The 25,200-nt window shown below is 41.7% G+C and overlaps 1 protein-coding gene across 2 annotated transcripts in view; it reads right to left on the reverse strand.

Annotated features, from left to right (window-relative positions):
• ZFYVE28 (zinc finger FYVE-type containing 28) overlaps positions 1–25,200 on the reverse strand; it is a 193,105-nt gene that overhangs the window by 21,591 nt on the left and 146,314 nt on the right. The window contains exon 9 of one of the 2 annotated variants that reach the window (XM_075857113.1): positions 19,825–19,929. The exons of the other annotated variant lie outside the window; for it this stretch is intronic. Within the exon in view, the coding sequence (XP_075713228.1) occupies positions 19,825–19,929 (105 nt within the window). The remainder of the gene's footprint in view (positions 1–19,824; positions 19,930–25,200) is intronic. 2 annotated transcript variants of the gene reach the window in all.

Below are 25,200 nucleotides of genomic sequence, written 5' to 3' on the forward strand. Positions count from 1 at the left end.
AGCAGAAGGTAAACAAGCTATGCTGGGAGGCTCTGCTGTATGTGAGGAGGTCGGGCATATTCATATTATAGTAGTTTATTAAGGTGTCTTTACATATGTAAAGCAGTTGTGAAACCCCAAACATCCTCCCCGCTATAGGTTACTCTCATCGCCCCATAATTGATGTACCACCCCAGTCAGTGAGAGCCAAGAACAGGACTCCAGCATCTAGATATATTCATTATTGGCGCCTAATCCTGAAATCAATATGAAGACCCGTAACATGTCAGCTCCAGATCACTCTGATGGTGTAAGCAAAACAACGGTGTCATTAACCGGATTAGGAACTGCAGATAATGAATCATCTCTGGAAGCGCAAGCCAAAAATCTGCCGGGAAGATTCAGTACAAGTCCCAGCGTAACGGTAAGAGATGATGGAAGATATACAAGTGTGGAGATGGCACACACCTCAGCTGCTGCAGAACATCATATTGTACACCAACTGCTGCAGAACATCTTAATACATTTCTAAACTGCTGAAGATCATACTAAACACCTCAGCTGCTGCAGAATATCATAAAATACCACACCTGCTGCAGAACCTCACTACAATTTAGCGGATACAGAACCTCTATATACACACCCGAGCTCCTGCAGAACATAGACACCTCACATGATGTAGATCATAACACACACCTCAGCTGCTGTATACACCTCGCCTACTACAGCACCTCATAATATACACCTCATCTACTACAGAACCTCATAATACACACCTCATCTACTACAGAACCTCATAATACACACCTCATCTACTACAGAACCTCATAATACACACCTCATCTACTACAGAACCTCATAATATACACCTCATCTACTACAGAACCACATAATATACACCTCATCTACTACACAGCCTCATAATACACACCTCATTTACTACAGAACCTCATAATATACACCTCATCTACTACAGAACCTCATAATATACATCTCATCTACTACAGAACCTCCTAATACACACCTCATCTACTACAGAACCTCATAATATACACCTCATCTACTACAGACCTCATAATACACACCTCATCTACTACAGACCTCATCTACTACAGAACCTCATAATATACACCTCATCTACTACAGAACCTCATAATATACACCTCATCTACTACAGAACCTCATAATATACACCTCATCTACTACAGAACCTCATAATATACACCTCATCTACTACAGAACCTCATAATATACACCTCATCTACTACAGAACCTCATAATATACACCTCATCTACTACAGAACCTCATAACACACACCTCATCTACTACAGAACATCATAATACACACCTCATCTACTACAGGACCTCATAATATACACCTCATCTACTACAGACCTCATAATATACACCTCATCTACTACAGAACCTCATAATACACACCTCATCTACTGCAGAACCTCATAATACACACCTCATCTACTACAGAATCTCATAATACACACCTCATCTACTACAGAACCTCATAATACACACCTCATCTACTACAGAACCTCATAATATACACCTCATCTACTACAGAACCTCATAATATACACCTCATCTACTACAGAACCTCATAATATACACCTCATCTACTACAGAACCTCATAATATACACCTCATCTACTACAGATCCTCATAATATACACCTCATCTACTGCAGAACCTCATAATACACACCTCATCTACTACAGAACCTCATAATACACACCTCATCTACTACAGAACCTCATAATATACACCATCTACTACAGAACCTCAATATACACCTCATCAACTACAGAACCTCATAATATACACCTCATCTACTACAGAACCTCATAATATACACCTCATCTACTACAGAACCTCATAATAGACACCTCATCTACTACAGAACCTCATAATACACACCTCATCTACTACAGAACCTCATAATATACACCTCATCTACTACAGAACCTCATAATACACACCTCATCTACTACAGAACCTCATAATATACACCATCTACTACAGAACCTCATAATACACACCTCATCTACTACAGAACCTCATAATACACACCTCATCTACTACAGAACCTCATAATACACACCTCATCTACTACAGAACCTCATAATATACACCATCTACTACAGAACCTCATAATACACACCTCATCTACTACAGAACCTCATAATACACACCTCATCTACTACAGAACCTCATAATATACACCATCTACTACAGAACCTCATAATACACACCTCATCTACTACAGAACCTCATAATACACACCTCATCTACTACAGAACCTCATAATATACACCTCATCTACTACAGAACCTCATAATAGACACCTCATCTACTACAGACCTCATAATATACACCTCATCTACCACAGAACCTCATAATATACGCCTCATCTACTGCAGACCTCATAATACACACCTCATCTACTACAGAACCTCATAATACACACCTCATCTACTACAGAACCTCATAATATACACCTCATCTACTACAGAACCTCATAATACACACCTCATCTACTACAGAACCTCATAATACACACCTCATAATATACACCTCATCTACTACAGAACCTCATAATACACACCTCATCTACTACAGAACCACATAATATACACCTCATCTACTACACAGCCTCATAATACACACCTCATTTACTACAGAACCTCATAATACACACCTCATCTACTACAGAACCTCATAATACACACCTCATCTACTACAGGACCTCATAATACACACCTCATCTACTACAGAACCTCATAATACACACCTCATCTACTACAGAACCTCATAATATACACCTCATCTACTACAGAACCTCATAATACACACCTCATCTACTGCAGATCTCATAATACACACCTCATCTACTACAGAACCTCATAATATACACCTCATCTACTACAGAACCTCATAATATACACCTCATCTACTACAGAACCTCATAATATACACCTCATCTACTACAGAACCTCATAATACACCTCATCTACTGCAGACCCTCATAATACACACCTCATCTACTACAGAACCTCATAATACACACCTCATCTACTACAGAACCTCATAATATACACCTCATCTACTACAGAACCTCATAATACACACCTCATCTACTACAGAACCTCATAATATACACCTCATCTACTACAGAACCTCATAATACACACCTCATCTACTACAGAACCTCATAATACACACCTCATCTACTACAGAACCTCATAATACACACCTCATCTACTACAGAACCTCATAATACACACCTCATCTACTACAGAACCTCATAATATACACCTCATCTACTGCAGAACCTCATAATACACACCTCATCTACTGCAGAACCTCATAATACACACCTCATCTACTGCAGAACCACATAATACACACCTCATCTACTGCAGAACCCCACAATATACACCATCTACTACAGAACCTCATAATATACACCTCATCTACAACAGAACCTCATAATACACACCTCATCTACTACAGAACCTCATAATACACACCTCATCTACTACAGAACCTCATAATATACACATCATCTACTACAGAACCTCATAATATACACCTCATCTACTACAGAACCTCATAATATACACCTCATCTACTACAGAACCCCATAATATACACCTCATCTACTACAGACCTCATAATACACACCTCATCTACTACAGAACCTCATAATACACACCTCATCTACTACAGAACCTCATAATATACACCTCATCTACTACAGAACCTCATAATATACACCTCATCTACTACAGACCTCATAATACACACCTCATCTACTGCAGAACCTCATAATACACACCTCATCTTCTACAGAACCTCATAATATACACCTCATCTACTACAGAACCTCATAATATACACCTCATCTACTACAGAACCTCATAATATACACCTCATCTACTACAGGACCTCATAATATACACCTCATCTACTGCAGAACCTCATAATATACACCTCATCTACTGCAGAACCTCATAATATACACCTCATCTACTACAGAACCTCATAATATACACCTCATCTACTACAGAACCTCATAATACACACCTCATCTACTACAGGACCTCATAATATACACCTCATCTACTGCAGAACCTCATAATATACACCTCATCTACTACAGAACCTCATAATATACACCTCATCTACTACAGAACCTCATAATACACCTCATCTACTACAGAACCTCATAATATACACCTCATCTACTACAGAACCACATAATACACACCTCGCCTACTACAGAACCTCATAATACACACCTCATCTACTACAGAACCTCATAATATACACCTCATCTACTACAGGACCTCATAATATACACCTCATCTACTGCAGAACCTCATAATATACACCTCATCTACTACAGAACCTCATAATATACACCTCATCTACTACAGAACCTCATAATACACTCCTCATCTACTACAGAACCTCATAATACACACCTCATCTACTACAGAGCCTCATAATATACACCTCATCTACTACAGAACCTCATAATATACACCTCCTCTACTACAGAACCTCATAATACACACCTCATCTGCTACAGAACCTCATAATACACACCTCATCTACTACAGAACCACATAATACACACCTCATCTACTACAGAACCTCATAATATACACCTCATCTACTACAGAACCTCATAATACACACCTCATCTACTACAGAACCTCATAATACACACCTCATCTACTACAGAACCTCATAATATACACCTCATCTACTACAGAACCTCATAATACACACCTCATCTACTACAGAACCTCATAATATACACCTCATCTACTACAGAACCTCATAATACACACCTCATCTACTACAGCACCTCATAATATACACCTCATCTACTACAGAACCTCATAATATACACCTCATCTACTACAGAACCTCATAATACACACCTCATCTACTACAGAACCTCATAATACACACCTCATCTACTACAGAACCTCATAATACACACCTCATCTACTACAGAACTCATAATACACACCTCATCTACTACAGAACCTCATAATACACACCTCATCTACTACAGAACCTCATAATACACACCTCATCTACTACAGACCTCATAATATACACCTCATCTACTACAGACCTCATAATACACACCTCATCTACTACAGAACCTCATAATACACACCTCATCTACTACAGGACCTCATAATATACACCTCATCTACTACAGAACCTCATAATATACACCATCTACTACAGAACCTCATAATATACACCTCATCTACTACAGAACCTCATAATACACACCTCATCTACTACAGAACCTCATAATATACACCTCATCTACTACAGAACCTCATATTACACACCTCATCTACTACAGAACTCATAATATACACCTCATCTACCACAGAACCTCATAATATACACCTCATCTACCGCAGACCTCATAATACACACCTCATCTACTACAGAACCTCATAATATACACCTCATCTACTACAGAACCTCATAATATACACCTCATCTACTACAGAAACTCATAATACACACCTCATCTACTACAGAACCTCATAATACACACCTCATCTACTACAGAACCTCATAATATACACCTCATCTACTACAGAACCTCATAATATACACCTCATCTACTACAGAACCTCATAATATACACCTCATCTACTACAGAACCTCATAATACACACCTCATCTACTACAGAACCTCATAATACACACCTCATCTACTACAGAACCTCATAATATACACCTCATCTACTACAGACCTCATAATATACACCTCATCTACTACAGAACCTCATAATATACACCTCATCTACTACAGAACCTCATAATACACACCATCTACTACAGAACCTCATAATACACACCTCATCTACTACAGAACCTCATAATACACACCTCATCTACTACAGAACCTCATAATACACACCATCTACTACAGAACCTCATAATACACACCTCATCTACTACAGAACCTCATAATATACACCTCATCTACTACAGAACCTCATAATACACACCTCATCTACTACAGAACCTCATAATATACACCTCATCTACTACAGAACCTCATAATACACACCTCATCTACTACAGAACCTCATAATACACACCTCATCTACTACAGAACCTCATAATATACACCTCATCTACTACAGAACCTCATAATATACACCTCATCTACTACAGAACCTCATAATATACACCTCATCTACTACAGAACCTCATAATACACACCTCATCTACTACAGACCTCATAATATACACCTCATCTACTACAGAACCTCATAATATACACCTCATCTACTACAGAACCTCATAATATACACCTCATCTACTAGAGAACCTCATAATACACACCTCATCTACTACAGAGCCTCATAATACACACCTCATCTACTACAGAGCCTCATAATACACACCTCATCTACTACAGAACCTCATAATATACACCTCATCTACTACAGAACATCATAATACACACCTCATCTACTACAGAACATCATAATACACACCTCATCTACTACAGAACCTCATAATATACACCTCATCTACTACAGAACCTCATAATATACACCTCATCTACTACAGAACCTCATAATACACACCTCATCTACTACAGAGCCTCATAATACACACCTCATCTACTACAGAGCCTCATAATATACACCTCATCTACTACAGAACCTCATAATATACACCTCATCTACTACAGAACCTCATAATATACACCTCATCTACTACAGAACCTCATAATATACACCTCATCTACTACAGAACCTCATAATATACACCTCATCTACTACAGAACCTCATATTATACACCTCATCTACTACAGAACTCATAATATACACCTCATCTACCACAGAACCTCATAATATACACCTCATCTACCGCAGACCTCATAATACACACCTCATCTACTACAGAACCTCATAATATACACCTCATCTACTACAGAACCTCATAATACACACCTCATCTACTACAGACCTCATAATATACACCTCATCTACTACAGAACCTCATAATATACACCTCATCTACTACAGAACCTCATAATATACACCTCATCTACTAGAGAACCTCATAATACACACCTCATCTACTACAGAGCCTCATAATACACACCTCATCTACTACAGAGCCTCATAATACACACCTCATCTACTACAGAACCTCATAATATACACCTCATCTACTACAGAACCTCATAATACACACCTCATCTACTACAGAGCCTCATAATACACACCTCATCTACTACAGAGCCTCATAATATACACCTCATCTACTACAGAACCTCATAATATACACCATCTACTACAGAACCTCATAATATACACCTCATCTACTACAGAACCTCATAATACACACCTCATCTACTACAGAACCTCATAATATACACCTCATCTACTACAGAACCTCATATTATACACCTCATCTACTACAGAACTCATAATATACACCTCATCTACCACAGAACCTCATAATATACACCTCATCTACTACAGAACCTCATAATATACACCTCATCTACCGCAGACCTCATAATACACACCTCATCTACTACAGAACCTCATAATATACACCTCATCTACTACAGAACCTCATAATATACACCTCATCTACTACAGAAACTCATAATACACACCTCATCTACTACAGAACCTCATAATACACACCTCATCTACTACAGAACCTCATAATATACACCTCATCTACTACAGAACCTCATAATATACACCTCATCTACTACAGAACCTCATAATACACACCATCTACTACAGAACCTCATAATACACACCTCATCTACTACAGAACCTCATAATATACACCTCATCTACTACAGAACCTCATAATACACACCTCATCTACTACAGAACCTCATAATATACACCTCATCTACTACAGAACCTCATAATACACACCTCATCTACTACAGACCTCATAATATACACCTCATCTACTACAGAACCTCATAATATACACCTCATCTACTACAGAACCTCATAATATACACCTCATCTACTACAGAGCCTCATAATACACACCTCATCTACTACAGAGCCTCATAATACACACCTCATCTACTACAGAGCCTCATAATACACACCTCATCTACTACAGAACCTCATAATATACACCTCATCTACTACAGAACCTCATAATATACACCTCATCTACTACAGAACCTCATAATACACACCTCATCTACTACAGAGCCTCATAATACACACCTCATCTACTACAGAGCCTCATAATATACACCTCATCTACTACAGAACCTCATAATATACACCTCATCTACTACAGAACCTCATAATATACACCTCATCTACTACAGAACCTCATAATATACACCTCATCTACTACAGAACCTCATAATATACACATCATCTACTACAGAACCTCATAATACACACCTCATCTACTACAGAACCTCATAATACACACCTCATCTACTACAGAGCCTCATAATACACACCTCATCTACTACAGAACCTCATAATACACACCTCATCTACTACAGAGCCTCATAATACACACCTCATCTACTACAGAGCCTCATAATATACACCTCATCTACTACAGAACCTCATAATATACACCTCATCTACTACAGAACCTCATAATATACACCTCATCTACTACAGAACCTCATAATATACACCTCATCTACTACAGAACCTCATAATACACACCTCATCTACTACAGAGCCTCATAATACACACCTCATCTACTACAGAGCCTCATAATATACACCTCATCTACTACAGAACCTCATAATATACACCTCATCTACTACAGAACCTCATAATATACACCTCATCTACTACAGAACCTCATAATATACACCTCATCTACTACAGAACCTCATAATATACACATCATCTACTACAGAACCTCATAATACACACCTCATCTACTACAGAACCTCATAATATACACCTCATCTACTACAGAACCTCATAATATACACCTCATCTACTACAGACCTCATAATATACACCTCATCTACTACAGACCTCATAACACACCTCATCTACTACAGGACCTCATAATATACACCTCATCTACTACAGAACCTCATAATACACACCTCATCTACTACAGGACCTCATAATATACACCTCATCTACTACAGAACCTCATAATACACACCTCATCTACTACAGGACCTCATAATATACACCTCATCTACTACAGAACCTCATAATATACACCTCATCTACTACAGACCTCATAATATACACCTCATCTACTACAGAACCTCATAATACACACCTCATCTACTACAGAACCTCATAATATACACCTCATCTACTACAGAACCTCATAATACACACCTCATCTACTACAGAACATCATAATACACACCTTATCTACTACAGAACCTCATAATATACACCTCATCTACTACAGACCTCATAATATACACCTCATCTACTACAGAACATCATAATATACACCTCATCTACTACAGAACATCATAATACACACCTCATCTACTACAGAACATCATAATACACACCTCATCTACTACAGAACCTCATAATATACACCTCATCTACTACAGACCTCATAATATACACCTCATCTACTACAGAACATCATAATATACACCTCATCTACTGCAGAACCTCATAATATACACCTCATCTACTACAGAACATCATAATATACACCTCATCTACTACAGAACCTCATAATACACACCTCATCTACTACAGAACCTCATAATACACACCTCATCTACTACAGAACTCATAATACACACCTCATCTACTACAGAACATCATAATATACACCTCATCTACTGCAGAACCTCATAATATACACCTCATCTACTACAGAACCTCATAATATACACCTCATCTACTACAGCACCTCATAATACACACCTCATCTACTACAGAACCTCATAATACACACCTCATCTACTACAGCACCTCATAATACACACCTCATCTACTACAGAACCTCATAATACACACCTCATCTACTACAGAACTCATAATACACACCTCATCTACTACAGAACCTCATAATATACACCTCATCTACTACAGAACCTCATAATACACACCTCATCTACTACAGAACCTCATAATATACACCTCATCTACTACAGAACATCATAATATACACCTCATCTACTGCAGAACATCATAATATACACCTCATCTACTGCAGAACCTCATAATATACACCTCATCTACTACAGAACCTCATAATATACACCTCATCTACTACAGAACCTCATAATATACACCTCATCTACTACAGAGCCTCATAATACACACCTCATCTACTACAGAACCTCATAATACACACCTCATCTACTACAGAACCTCATAATATACACCTCATCTACTACAGAACCTCATAATACACACCTCATCTACTACAGAACCTCATAATACACCTCATCTACTACAGAACCTCATAATATACACCTCATCTACTACAGAACCTCATAATACACACCTCATCTACTACAGAACCTCATAATACACCTCATCTACTACAGAACCTCATAATACACACCTCATCTACTACAGAACCTCATAATACACACCATCTACTGCAGAACCACATAATATACACCTCTTCTACTACAGAACCTCATAATACACACCTCATCTACTACAGAACCACATAATACACACCTCATCTACTACAGAACATCATAATATACACCTCATCTACTACAGAACCTCATAATACACACCTCATCTACTACAGAACCTCATAATACACACCTCATCTACTACAGAACCTCATAATACACACCTCATCTACTACATAACCTCATAATACACACCTCATCTACTACAGAACCTCATAATACACACCTCATCTACTACAGAACCTCATAATACACACCTCATCTACTACAGAACCTCATAATATACACCATCTACTACAGAACCTCATAATATACACCTCATCTACTACAGAACCTCATAATACACACCTCATCTACTACAGAACCTCATAATATACACCATCTACTACAGAACCTCATAATATACACCTCATCTACTACAGAACCTCATAATATACACCTCATCTACTACAGAACCTCATAATACACACCTCATCTACTGCAGAACCTCATAATATACACCTCATCTACTACAGAACCTCATAATATACACCTCATCTACTACAGAACCTCATAATATACACCTCATCTACTACAGAACCTCATAATACACACCTCATCTACTACAGAACCTCATAATACACACCTCATCTACTACAGAACCTCATAATACACACCTCATCTACTACAGAGCCTCATAATATACACCTCATCTACTACAGAACCTCATAATACACACCTCATCTACTACAGAACCTCATAATACACACCTCATCTACTACAGAGCCTCATAATATACACCTCATCTACTACAGAACCTCATAATACACACCTCATCTACTACAGAACCTCATAATATACACCATCTACTACAGAACCTCATAATATACACCTCATCTACTACAGAACCTCATAATATACACCTCATCTACTACAGAACCTCATAATACACACCTCATCTACTGCAGAACCTCATAATATACACCTCATCTACTACAGAACCTCATAATATACACCTCATCTACTACAGAACCTCATAATACACACCTCATCTACTGCAGAACCTCATAATATACACCTCATCTACTACAGAACCTCATAATATACACCTCATCTACTACAGAACCTCATAATATACACCTCATCTACTACAGAACCTCATAATACACACCTCATCTACTACAGAACCTCATAATACACACCTCATCTACTACAGAACCTCATAATACACACCTCATCTACTACAGAACCTCATAATATACACCTCATCTACTACAGAACCTCATAATATACACCTCATCTACTACAGAACCTCATAATACACACCTCATCTACTGCAGAACCTCATAATATACACCTCATCTACTACAGAACCTCATAATATACACCTCATCTACTACAGAACCTCATAATATACACCTCATCTACTACAGAACCTCATAATACACACCTCATCTACTACAGAACCTCATAATACACACCTCATCTACTACAGAACCTCATAATACACACCTCATCTACTACAGAGCCTCATAATATACACCTCATCTACTACAGAACCTCATAATACACACCTCATCTACTGCTATTATAAAAGGAAGCTCCAATTTTTTTTTTACCTCAACTACAAAGAATATTACTTGTCAGCTCTGCCGGTGGCTTTGAGTTTTATAAGGAGACTGCGGATATTCTTATTTACTGTAGGGGGAGCATTATTATATCATCGCAGCACGCGCTCCATGTATCTGCAGCGTACACACCAGAGGTTCTGGCTCATATCTCATGCACATTCTGAGCTTCTCCATAGATAACAGTCCCAGTGGGAAACACATTAAATAAAAAGTACAATCTGTTACCACAAGTTTGTCTCGGAGATTTACACCCTGTCCTGGGTGAGGGAGACAAGCAGCAAGGGAGCAATAGCGTGACATGTCTGGGGAAGGAGACTACGTCTGGTATCTGTGAAATGGACGATTCATCTGTCTGGAGAGGAAAGTTCTGCCACAGAGACTGGGAAATGATATTCGAGGTTCTCCTGTAAAAATGTCCTTACTGTAATACATCCCATAAGCCGGTCAATAAAAGCCGTCCAATCTGCCATGACCGAATCATATGAATTATCTGTATACAGACACGTAAAGCAATTATGATCCTAATATCAGGGCTACCTGGTTGGCCAAAAAACATAAAATAAACTAGCTATAGAAATTATATATCAGTCCCAACACCCCTAACATGCATGAAAGTGTGCTTTATATCACCGACAGTCGTTAGGAGTAAGATGATAAGCGTCCACCATACTCTTTCATTGCCGCTGATCTCTGGAGGAAAAACATTTGACAGATCGAATTCAAACCCGTTCAAATTTCGGTTTCCCCTGCAAGCAGACATCAGGGCATGGACTGGCATCCTTTATAAATAGAAGATAGTCAGCGGATTTTGTAATATGGCAGCCTTTATACGTTACGGACATTTTAGGTAGGCACATATGGCCCCCTCAGCCCTGAAGGGTATTATGCAAAAGCCCCTGAGAGAGGGATTCCAAAATTAGAGAGACATGGACCTGCTCTCATTACAATGTATTTTTTTCACATTTAACTGAATGGGATGATTAATGGGAACAACCGATGCAACAAATCCTATTAATTGAATTCATATTTTTCCAACCCACTGACCGATTGATTTCAATGTAAAAAAATAAAAGAAATTTAACAGCCATCGTGTGTTGAAGAATAAAAGTTGTTCACCTTTATTCTTCAGACACTTCTGTTTTTCACTCACGTGTCATCCACTGCTAAACATCGAATAGTGGAAAGGCTGACAATTTAGGTGTTAATATATGCGAGTGCATTGTCAGGAGAGATTAAGTCTTCCTTCATTTTTGTTGCTTTTTTTTTTCCAATTTGTTATGTAATTATATAAAAAAAATATTGGGAAATATTGAAGTTTTCACACTGGTCACTAGAGCAGTCACAATAAGCTGATATTTCCTGTTTACTACAGCTCACTTGTCAACTTTGCTGTGTAGACTGGGGCAGAATCAGCAGAGGGCAGGAATTAAATGACAGCTCTATTGTACTGCAGGTAGCCAAGAAAAGGCAGGATAGTAAGGGTATGTTCACACACAAACGCAAAATACATCTGAAATTACGGAGCTGTTTTCAGGCGAAAACAGCTCCTGAATTTTAGACGTTTTTGCAAGTACTCGCGTTTTTCGCGGCGTCTTTTACGGACGTAATTGGAGCGGTTTTTCATTGGAGTCAATGAAAAACGGCTCCAAAGACGTCCCAAGAATTGTCCTGCACTTTTGACGCGGGCGTATTTTTACGCGCCGTCTTTTGACAGCGACGCGTAAAATTACACCTCGTCTGAACAGAACATCGTAAGACCCATTGTAAGCAATGGGCAGATGTTTGCCGACGTATCGAAGCCGTCTTTTCAGACGTAAAACGCCTGAATTTCGTCTGAAAATAGGTTGTGTGCACATACCCTAAGGCCTCATTCACACGACAGGGTCCGAGTGTCGGCCGGGAAAATCGGCCGTTTTTGGCCAATTTTCCCGGCCGGTTTGCATCTGATTTGCATCCGTTCCGATTCCGTTCCGGGCCGAGTTGCCGTTTTTACCGGCCGATTTGGACCCGATTTGCATCCGTTTTTTTCCCTGTCCGTTTTAAAATCGGATGAATTTCATTTCAATTTGTTGCCACACACAGCCCTTTGTAGATAATGCCACAGCCCCCCTGGTAGGTAATGCCACCCAGCCCCCTGTTGGTGATGCCACACAGCCCCCTGTAGGTAATGCCACCCAGCCCCCTGCAGGTAATGCCACACAGCCCCCTGTAGGTAATGCCACAGCCCCCTGTAGGTAATGCCACAGCCCCCTGTAGGTAATGCCACAGCCCCCTGTAGGTAATGCCACACAGCCCCCTGTAGGTAATGCCACACAGCCCCCTGTAGGTAATGCCACACAGCCCCCTGTAGGTAATGCCACACAGCCCCCTGTAGGTAATGCCACACAGCCCCCTGTAGGTAATGCCACACAGCCCCCTGTTGGTAATGCCACCCTGCCCCCTGTAGGCGATGCCACCCAGCCCCCTGTAGGCGATGCCACCCAGCCCCCTGTAGGCGATGCCACCCAGCCCCCTGTAGGTAATGCCACCCAGCCCCCTGTAGGTAATGCCACCCAGCCCCCTGTAGGCGATGCCACCCTGCCCCCTGTAGGTGATGCCACCAGCCCCCTGTAGGTGATGCCACCCACCAGCCCCCTGTAGGTGATGCCACCCTGCCCCCTGTAGGTGATGCCACCCAGCCCCCTGTAGGTGATGCCACCAAGTCCCCTGTAGGTGATCCCACACAGCCCCCTGTAGGTTGCACCCATCCCCCCCCCTTCCAGGAGAAGTCACTGACTTCAATGTCCATATATGGCCAGTGTAGTCACTGACTTCTCCTGAAGAGGAATTCCCTGCCACAGGTCGGGAATTCCGCTTCAGAAGTGAGTGACGTCACTGTGTCCATATATGGACAGTGTAGTCATGCACTTCTCCTGTAGCGGCATCCCCGGCCATAGAGTCGGGGATTCCGCTGCAGAAGTGCGTGACTTCGCTGTGTCCATATATGGACAGTGTAGTCATGCACTTCTCCTGTAGCGGCATCCCTGGCCATAGAGTCGGGCATTCCGCTGCAGAAGTGCGTGACTTCACTGTGTCCATATATGGACAGTGTAGTCACGCACTTCTCCTGTAGCGGCATCCCCGGCCATAGAGTCGGGGATTCCGCTGCAGAAGTGCGTGACTTCGCTGTGTCCATATATGGACAGTGTAGTCACGCACTTCTCCTGTAGCGGCATCCCCGGCCATAGAGTCGGGGATTCCGCTGCAGAAGTGCGTGACTTCGCTGTGTCCATATATGGACAGTGTAGTCACGCACTTCTCCTGTAGCGGCATCCCCGGCCATAGAGTCGGGGATTCCGCTGCAGAAGTGCGTGACTTCGCTGTGTCCATATATGGACAGTATAGTCACTCACTTCTCCTGTAGCGGAATCCCCAATCCCCGGCCGGGGATTGGGGATTCCGACTCCTACAGCGAGCAATAAAAGACCCTCCTCCTCCTCCTCACATGCACTCTGCACTGTGAGGAGGAGGAGAGAGAGTGCGCGAGCGACGGTAGACCCGGCCATCACTCGGGACACATTCCGGTGATGGCCGGGTATTACCCGGCCCCATAGACTTCTATGGGAGCCGGGCGGCCGGGTGCCCGGCCGAAAATAGAGCATGTCCTATTTTTTGACGGCCGGTTCTCCCGGCCGTCAAAAAATCGGTCGTGTGAATAGCCCCATTAGGGGTCTATTATTCCTAATGCAGCCGGGTGCCGGCCGATTTATGAACGGCCGGCACCTGGCCGGGAAACCCTGTCGTGTGAATCCCGCCTAACACTATATACTATACACAAACCTAAGGCTCAGTATGCAGCACTCCCGTCACTCCCCGGTCTCTGGGGGAGGGGCTGTACGCCATGTCTCACTGGAGCCTGTATTAGTCGAAGGACAATTTTCTGACCAATAACTCCTATTCACTGCAACTGCCATAAAGCGCACACACCCTGCTGCACGAGAATACTGGAAGGAAGTGTATATAAACAATATGGCCGGCCCCAGGAATGTTTTTCCAAATAAAAATTATATATATCTACAACATTTATTTCTCTGATAAAGACATATCTAATGAAATACAAGAGACATTCCCTTTCAATATATACAGACTGGAGCTTCATAACACCTGGAGAAAATGGGCACGCATTAATGAGTCTACAATATAAGGCGCGAAATACACTCGCATAAATGTATGCGCATCTACAATGCCATAAGCTTCTCTGCCGCCTGTGATCTCACGGAGGCTATAACCGAATCCTGCAATAAATACAAAGCACACAGTATTATCAGTACGGATGGCGGGTGATTGCCGAGCGGGGCTGGAAGGTTAACACATGCCAGTTAACAGGGAGATGCTATTAAGTCCTGTGAGGTTATTCATTAAGCTGCGGAGGTCACCAGCGCTCATTACCAGCAGCAGATCGGCCCTGCTTGCGTCCTAGGAGGAAGGTAACCTTGTGTTAGTACGAAGCGGGAAGAAAAAGATGAAGCCTAAGACAAGACAAAAAGTATAGAGCGACAGAAAAAGGAAGAGCAGCGTTAAAGGAAAACCATGTCCATCTGGAAGATCCTAAGCCTGGACAATCTATTTTCTTGAAGAAGACACAGATGCATTATATCAGGACGACTTGTGGAAAAAGCAAAGTTATAATGAAGGTTTCAGGAACCAGCAGCAAAGAAAAGATATGAAGCAGATGGACATTGAGAAATAGATTGTAGCCGGCAAATACAGACCGTACTGTTCCAGGAGACTGAAAACTTGGTATGGATGTCAAAATACGAGAGACTGATAATCTTCAGGGGCCTAAAAGGGGTTGTCCATTTTTATCTAAGCAAGTTCTCCAAAAATCAAACTGATCGCTGCAGGTCTCACTGCGAGGACCATAGTGAACAGCTTTAATCTGTGAAGGAACCTGGCAGCAAGTGGTTAATTCGCCCGCAGCACCATCACAGGGGAAGTGAAGCCTAACATTGAAACCAATGGCTGTCCATAGAACACATGGACGTCTGAGGACCCCCAGAGAGAAAGACACTCTTTGTAGTCACTCTACGCTTTGGCAAACTGATGGAAATCTCAACTTGGGGCTTCCCTCCATTAACTCACAATGTCTTATAGGGTAGTTCCGGCTCTGGTGTACTTACAGGTGTGCCCACTAATCTGAATAGGCGCCATATAATCCCACATCTTCCCTGCAGCAGCCATCTGGGGGACATGAATGTCTGGAAAGAGCAGGAGGTTAGAAAAGAGAGACCCAAGGCGATCAGCTGATCACTGAGCAATATCAATATATGGCCGAATTCAGATTAACGTAGTATACGTCCGTGTGACGGCCATTAAAGCAACGGCCGTTACACGGACGCATGTATTTCAATAGGGCCGTTTACACGGCCGTTGTTTCAACGGACCGCGTGAAGGGTCTGTTAAAAAATAGAACATGTCCTATTTTCTTCCATTTTCACTGATCCCTCCATAGACTCAAGTCTTTGGGGATCCGTGAAAATGGAACCCGCACGGCAGATTTTCCACATCCGAGTTTGCACTCGTTCATGTGAATCTGGCCTGTGAAGGGTTAGTCCAGGTAATAGTCTTCCAATAAGACGTATACTTTGGCACCAATGTTACAGATTTAAAGTTTGTCCACCTTTTACAGGTTTTATATATAGAAATAAGCTAAAGAAAAAGTTGAGTAACTTACATTACTTATCCAGAGTTACAGCCTGTATCATACTCCAGAGCTTCATTCACAATACTGCAGGCTTCAGAGCTGAAATCTCCCAGCATTCCTTGCAGACTCTGTCTGTACAGAGCTTTCTTTAGTGACTTGCATTCTGAGAAGTGCAGTCTTTACACCAGACACTGTACAGTAATCTGCTGTAGGGAAAACTAAGCCTCCTGCATTATAAGAGCTTGGCCAAGATGGTAGGGGTCTGTCTGACATATACTGTGACAGTCTAATTAAAAGGTGGACATACTTTAAAGACTACATTAAATGGGTTGTCCAGGACTGCAAAAACATGGCTGCTTTCTTTCAAAAACAGTGCCACACCTGTCCACAGGTTGTGTGTGGTATTGCAGCTCAGCTCTATTCACTTCAAAGGAGCTGAACTGCAATACCAGACACAACCCATGTACAGGCGTGGCACTGTTTTTGGAAGACCGTAGCCATGTTTGTCTGATCCCGTATAACCCCTTTAAACACACATCTTTGCTTATTTTCCCCCACACGTCACCGATTCATAATCTTTTAGGTTGTTTTCTATTCCAATCTATGAAAGTTTTTATAACTGTCCACTAAAAATGTTAAGTTAGCTCTTAGAGATGCGCAAATGGCTCAATAAGAAGTGGTCTCGTATCAATCCGGAGACCCCTGGCAAACAGCTGATTTTGCCAGAGGTGACTAGCAAGATATTTATTAAACAGCGGCTGCTGTAGATGAATGGCTGTCCATATACTACATAGATGGCCAGAGTCCTATAGAACAAGAGCTGCTGCTTGTTAGCAACACCGGCTCATAGAGAGGGTCCTAAGCAGTGGACCACCCACTATGATGTCATACGCCCTGATCTGACATATAGACAGGGGTTATGCTGAAGGGACAACCTCTTGACTTTTACTATATACTTTACATATATTTAATATTTATACTTTAAAAGTATAAAAAAAAAAAAAAAAAAAAAAAAAAAAAAAAAAAAGAATTGACCACTCCTATCCTATATCTAAATTATATTGTAATGCATGGCATCTGTAGTCATCGTTCCCTTTTAAAAGCACGTCGTAGGAATAAAATAATCGTGGTCCAAAAGAACTTTGGCAGTAACTAAAATGATCCAATTACGATAATACCATGGAGGCCGGGCAGGTGAGCAGCCGCCAGACATGACTAGCAGAGTTCGAAGAGCAAAAATCTAGTCCAATCTCTCCAACCTCACACCTGGCGAGGGTCTAGGCCATCACACAAAAACGAGATTGGCATTAGACCCTACAAACGGAAAATTGGCGCCATTGTCATCAAGGATGACCCTTCTCAGGCCTGTCATGGCAGCTGATGAGTATCTAAACTGTAAGCCGTAGATTCCAGTAAAGGTTTAACCCTAGGGTGGTGAGATTGTCAATCATCATAACCCCCTACTAAAAAATGATCACTCTAAATAAACCCCCCCCCCCCCCCCCCAAGAACAGCGATCGTACATTGCATATTATTCTGCTCCTCGTCCATTTTCTGGATCTGTACCTCTATCTATTTTCCAGTGTACGTTCTTGTGTAAGGCAGTAAAGTTTGACTTGACAAGTATCTGATGATCTGCATCTCTTCAGTATGGCAGCGAGGAAAGAACAAAGACAGAAGACATGGAAGTTTACAATAGGTCTGTGTGTTATCAGCAGGAAAACGGTGATTTTCTTTAGCAAAATCTCCACGCGGGAGAGGAAAAAAATAAAGTCTAAACGTTATTGTCACATTGAGAAAGAATAGAGAATGCCATTAGAGCGTGCGCTGCGAGGAGAGCGGCGCCGGCTGTTACACGTTATTACCTCAGAGTGTAACCGCTGGAGAGACTACATGTAGTGACAGAAACACTGTCAAAGTCACTGCTGGCCATGGAGTTGAGGGGAGAATCACGCGAGTCATCCTGAGAACTGGAAACAAGAATATGGAAATAGCATGAAGCGCGGGCAACACAGACATGAGGAGCACATCGGTAACAAAGTCAGTCTTCGAGCGTGACAACAACGGGGACGTGGGGAGAGGAACACTTAACTTTCTTTGCGGGAGCTTTTTTAAGCAGTCTGCATACGAGACGACTCATACCGTGTGCACCATTGTGCTGGTCTACAGGGCTTTCCGGTTAATCTTATACAGATGTAGCAGAGCTGAGTATATCATGTAAGGGTATGTTCACAAAGTCAGAATTTGCACTGTGGATTTTATACATAATCTGCAGAAGAGAACTGTAACTCGGTTTTGTGCTTCGGATTGGTATGGGGACCCGTAAGTACAAGCGAGTAAATCTGTTGCTATTCAGAGCAGGATACCCGGCAATAATGAATTTGCTGTGAATTATAAAATCCTTATTAAGGATGTTCTCTTCACGGAATAGCTCACTGCATCCGATGAAAAAAGGTCCAAACCACCTGGACTCCCTGGGACTCTTTCGCTACAACTGTTCATTTATAATAGACGTCTGTGTTTATATCCGTGACTTTTTTGGGCATAGTTCCTCTCCTTTCCTTCAACCCCCATCTCCTAAGTAGCCCCTTGGTCCTATAGTACTGGTTGCATATACTGTATTATTGTACTGTCCCCGTTCCCCGATTTGTTCTAGAGAAAAAACTTTAACCCCTTGAAGGACGCAGCCTATTTTGGCCTTAATGGGGTTGTCTGGGCATGGGATGCTTTATCATACTGATGACCTATCCTGTGGACACCTGGACCCCGCACTGATCAGCTGTTCTGGCACTGGTTGTTATGCAGTGGCCGGTGTTAGAAGCAGATCGCTCCGGGCACTGTATAGTGGCCGTGCTGCAGTACATCTGCTTCTGACACCGGCCACTGCATAACATCCGGTGCCGGAGCTGATCGGTGCAGGGTCCATGTGTCGGAACCCCACCGATCATTTACTGCTGACCTCTCCTGTGGATTGGTCTACAGTATGAAAAAACATCCCTTTAAGGACGCAGTAATTTATTTTTTCCATCTCTGCATTCTAAATGCCATAACTTTTTTTATTTTTCGGTTGACGTAGTCGTATAAAGACTCTGTTCACACTGCGGATTTTGCACGCCAGGTCCCGTCGCAAAATCCACCTCGGAAGTATTCCTGCCGTTGGCAAGAAGATTTCTCTTCCCGTTGACTTCAACACGGGAAGTTCGGGCGGAACCCGCCCCAAGATCAAGCAGGACGCTTCTTTTTCCCACTAGCTGGAAAAAATCCACTAGTGGGAAAAAGAAGCTTCCGACTACCATAGAAATTAATGGGAGGCGAAATCCGCTGCAAACATTCTGCCATGTGAGCAGGACCTAAGAGCTTGATTTTTGCGGGACGAGTTGTATTTTTTTATTGGCACCATTATGGTGTGCATATGAAAACGTAATTTATTTGTGATGGGGGGGGGGGGGACGACAGAAATTCTGCCCTCGTTTTAACGGCGTTTGCCGTGCGCCAGAAATGTCATGTTAATTTTATTCTGCGGTTAGTAAAATTACAGCAATACCAAGTTGACATTTTCTTTTAGGTTTTAATACTTTGCACAATAATGGTTTTTTCTCTTTAAATCATTTTTGGATCGCCATCTAGTTTTTATTTTTCATTGATGGACCTGTATGAGGACTTGTTTTTTCGTGGAATGAGCGGATGTTTACATTGGTACCATTTGGTTTTTTTTGTGGGGCAGCATGGCCACCAAGGGACTAGACTATGCAATTTGCTTGATCGCTCATATAATACAAAGCAATATTTCTGTATTACAATGCATTATGCCTGCCTGCTGGAGCCCACGCCATCACTGCGCCAGACATTTACAGCAGTTCCCAGGAACGACCCGCCAGCGGTGCGTAAAAATAAATAAATAAATCTGCGGCACAGTAATAATTTGGTGAATATTTTTTTCCCCCCCGGGAATGTGAATTGAGCATAAAAAGCACCATTCACATGTATTGCCAATTTTGATGAATTTAGGTGCAGAATCAGCACTTTAATCCTGAAAGAATCCACAATGTGTGAACATGGCCTCATTCTTTTGGGGCTGCATAATTTGGGCGCCATGAGAACATCTGTGAAATCTACTACATTAATCTCTGCTCAAACTCAGCCCCGCTACATCTGATGAACGTCCGTCTGTAGTTTATGATACGTTTTAGTAAATGCTAGTTGTAGCTGATCTGACACGATGTGTTAAAAGGGAAGCAAAAAAAAAAAAAAAAGTGTTAAACAAAATATAAAAACAATATAAATATATAGTCTTAGATTACAGGTTTAGTTTACAGAACATCACAAGTAAAAGGTAAAACGCACCCAAAACCCACAATACTATATTGTGTTACATTTTTATCAGGGGCCCCATCTAAACATGATCTCAAATAAAACTCCCTCTCCAACATCGATCTCAGATAAAAATAAAAAAATAGATACAGATAGATATATCTCCTCCGTTCTAGACGTTCATGTGTTGGAAGAAGCAAAAATGGGCAAGTGTAAAGATCTGAGCGACTGTGACCTGGGGGCAAATGGTGACGTCTAGACGACTGGGTCAGAGCATCTCCAGAATGGCCGGTCTTGTGGGGTGTTCCCGGTATGTAGTGGTTTCTACCTACCAAAAGTGGTCGAAAGAAGAATAACTGGTGAACCAGCGACAGGGTCATGGACACCCAGGCTTATTGATGTGTGTGGGGAGTGAAGGCCAGCAGTCTGGTCCGATCCCACAGAAGATCTACTGGAGCACAAATTGCTGAAAAAGTTACTGCTGGCTCAGAAAGAAAGGGGTCAGGACACGCAGAGCATCGCAGCTTGATATGTTTAGGGATGCATAACCTTGGAACAGTCAGGGTGCCATTGCAGACACCTGTCCACTTACAATGGGCACGTTCGAAATCAGAACTGGACCATGGAGTAACAGAAGGCGGTCTGGTCTGATGAATCACATTTTCTTTTACACAATGTGGACGGCCGGGTGCGCAGCTTACCTGGGGAGGAGGTGGCACCAGGATGCATCATGGGAAGAGGACGAGTCGGCGGAGGCAGTGTGATGCTCTGGGCAATGTTCTGCTGGGAAACCTTGGGTATTCATGTGGCAGTGGTATTTCAGCAGGATAATGTGCTCGGTCACAATGCAAAAATTGTTCAGGAATAGTTATAGTGACAAGACAGAGTCCAAGGTTTTGACTAGGCCTCCAAACTCCCCCGATCTCAATACGATCGATCATCTGTGGGATGTGCTGGAAAAACAAGTCCAGTCCATGGAGGCCGCACGTCATAACTTACAGGACTTCTAGGATCTGCTGTTAACGCCTTGCCAGATACCACAGGACAGGATCAGTATAGTCACAGATTAAAAAATACCGCTGCTTTTTTGCGATTGTTACACATGGAGCGGCTGTATCTAGGGTCTCCGATTGCACATCTGACTGTAGGTAAAGGCGCTACATAATGACAGACTTTCCCAGCCATAAAAAGGCCACAGTACATTCACCTGGGGATTGCAGCCCTATATGTGTATCTAAATACCCTGGTCAAGAGTGGCTTGCTGGTGCCCCCTACTGGTTCCCTGCCCCCAAGGCCACAGCCCACCCACACACGACTACCCAAGAGTATCGGATGCTCTTCCTAGTCATAGGCAGCACGGATAAATGCAGGTTACAGATATCAGAAAAAAAAAAAAGGACTTAATTTACTGGAAACAGATGTCAATGGGAGGAATTCAGATTACGGAAATGGAGAATGTCTTGGGGGCAGCATTTCAACCTCCTGCTATATATTTAAATAGTTTCCCAATGAGCTTTTAAGAAACTCTGCCATCGGATTTGATCTGCAGTTTACGTATTTGTTGAATAAAATGAGGAGATGGAATTTCTCGTATTTGCCTACAGCAAGAAAAAAAATAAAAAATAGCAAAAATTTTCCACGTCGAGGCTGACGCGTACCTCTACTAGTAATTAGCTGTAATACAGATGTGACTTACTGTACGCGTCTCATCTCTAATCTCCGGTCTCTCGCTGTTTACTCACAAACATCCTGTTTTACAAGATAATACAGTTTGGCGATTCCGTACATCAAAACAAGTACTTGAGAAATATGCAATTATCTTGACGTGGACAAGAGAAGTGTTGCATTTAATTAGTGACTGCGGTCTCCAAGTAAAACATTCCCCATGGCTAATTTCTATTTTCTGCTTTTTCATGCTGAAAATGTGAAATTGAGCAAGTTAGAAAAAAAAATAAATTACTTTCTATTGTTGGTTGTGTAATTTATCAGCAAAAAACTAAAGTCGTCTCGGCGCACGGGATGCGACTAGAGATGAGGGAATCCATTCAAAAGAACCTTAACAAAAGTCACTACACAAATTGTTATCGGGGTTGTAGGAGAATAAACATACATAGCTGCTTGCTTCTGGAAACAGCGCCACCTTTGTCCATGGCCTTTTTGCGATATTGCAGCTCAACCCTATTGAAGTGAACGGGGCTAAGCTGAAATACCACACCCAGCCTTATGGAAAAGAGTGGCGCTATTTGATGATCAACCAGTCTACATATTCATCCATCATACCAGGACAAGCCAAAACAGTGGCAGGTTGCCCAAGGGGTAAGTCCGCACTGCAACATGGCAGGAACGATGCTGCCCTTAAATTGTGAAGCGCTTGCCTAAAGGAGAAAGGAGGGCTTTTTCAAGAAGCGTTTTAAAAGAACACTAAGCAGATGGTAAGGTGCCATGTTCCTGATCTAAATGATGAATCTAAGATTTGAACCAATGCTGGTCCCTACCAAAAGCTTCACCAGAAGTTATATGTATTGTGGACGCCCTCCGGTAACTGGTTGTATCGATGACCGTTTCAATTCGGCTCCTGCGTGTGGGAAAATACACCAAAATTTGCCATATTTTGAGATATTTAGTTAACATTTTTTCACATTGGCCGCAATCCCTATTTTTTTTGGAGGTAATACGCACGCACAAGGTTGGGATATGTTATCACACCAATGATCATTACTTGGTGGCGACTCTGGGTTAGGAGTGGGATGACATACATGGACTTTTTGGCCGCAACATCGCTGACATTTCATTACTTGCTGAGGAGCACGTTGACGTGAAGTCCAAGCCTAATATTTTTTAGATGATGTTCTAAGGGGCAGAGTAGGGACAAGACGACCGGATTACACAGCAGGAAGAGCGCATCGTCTACAATAGTGCTCAAATAAGGG

Source organism: Rhinoderma darwinii, chromosome 1 (assembly GCF_050947455.1).
Source record: "Rhinoderma darwinii isolate aRhiDar2 chromosome 1, aRhiDar2.hap1, whole genome shotgun sequence".
NCBI lineage: Eukaryota > Metazoa > Chordata > Amphibia > Anura > Rhinodermatidae > Rhinoderma > Rhinoderma darwinii.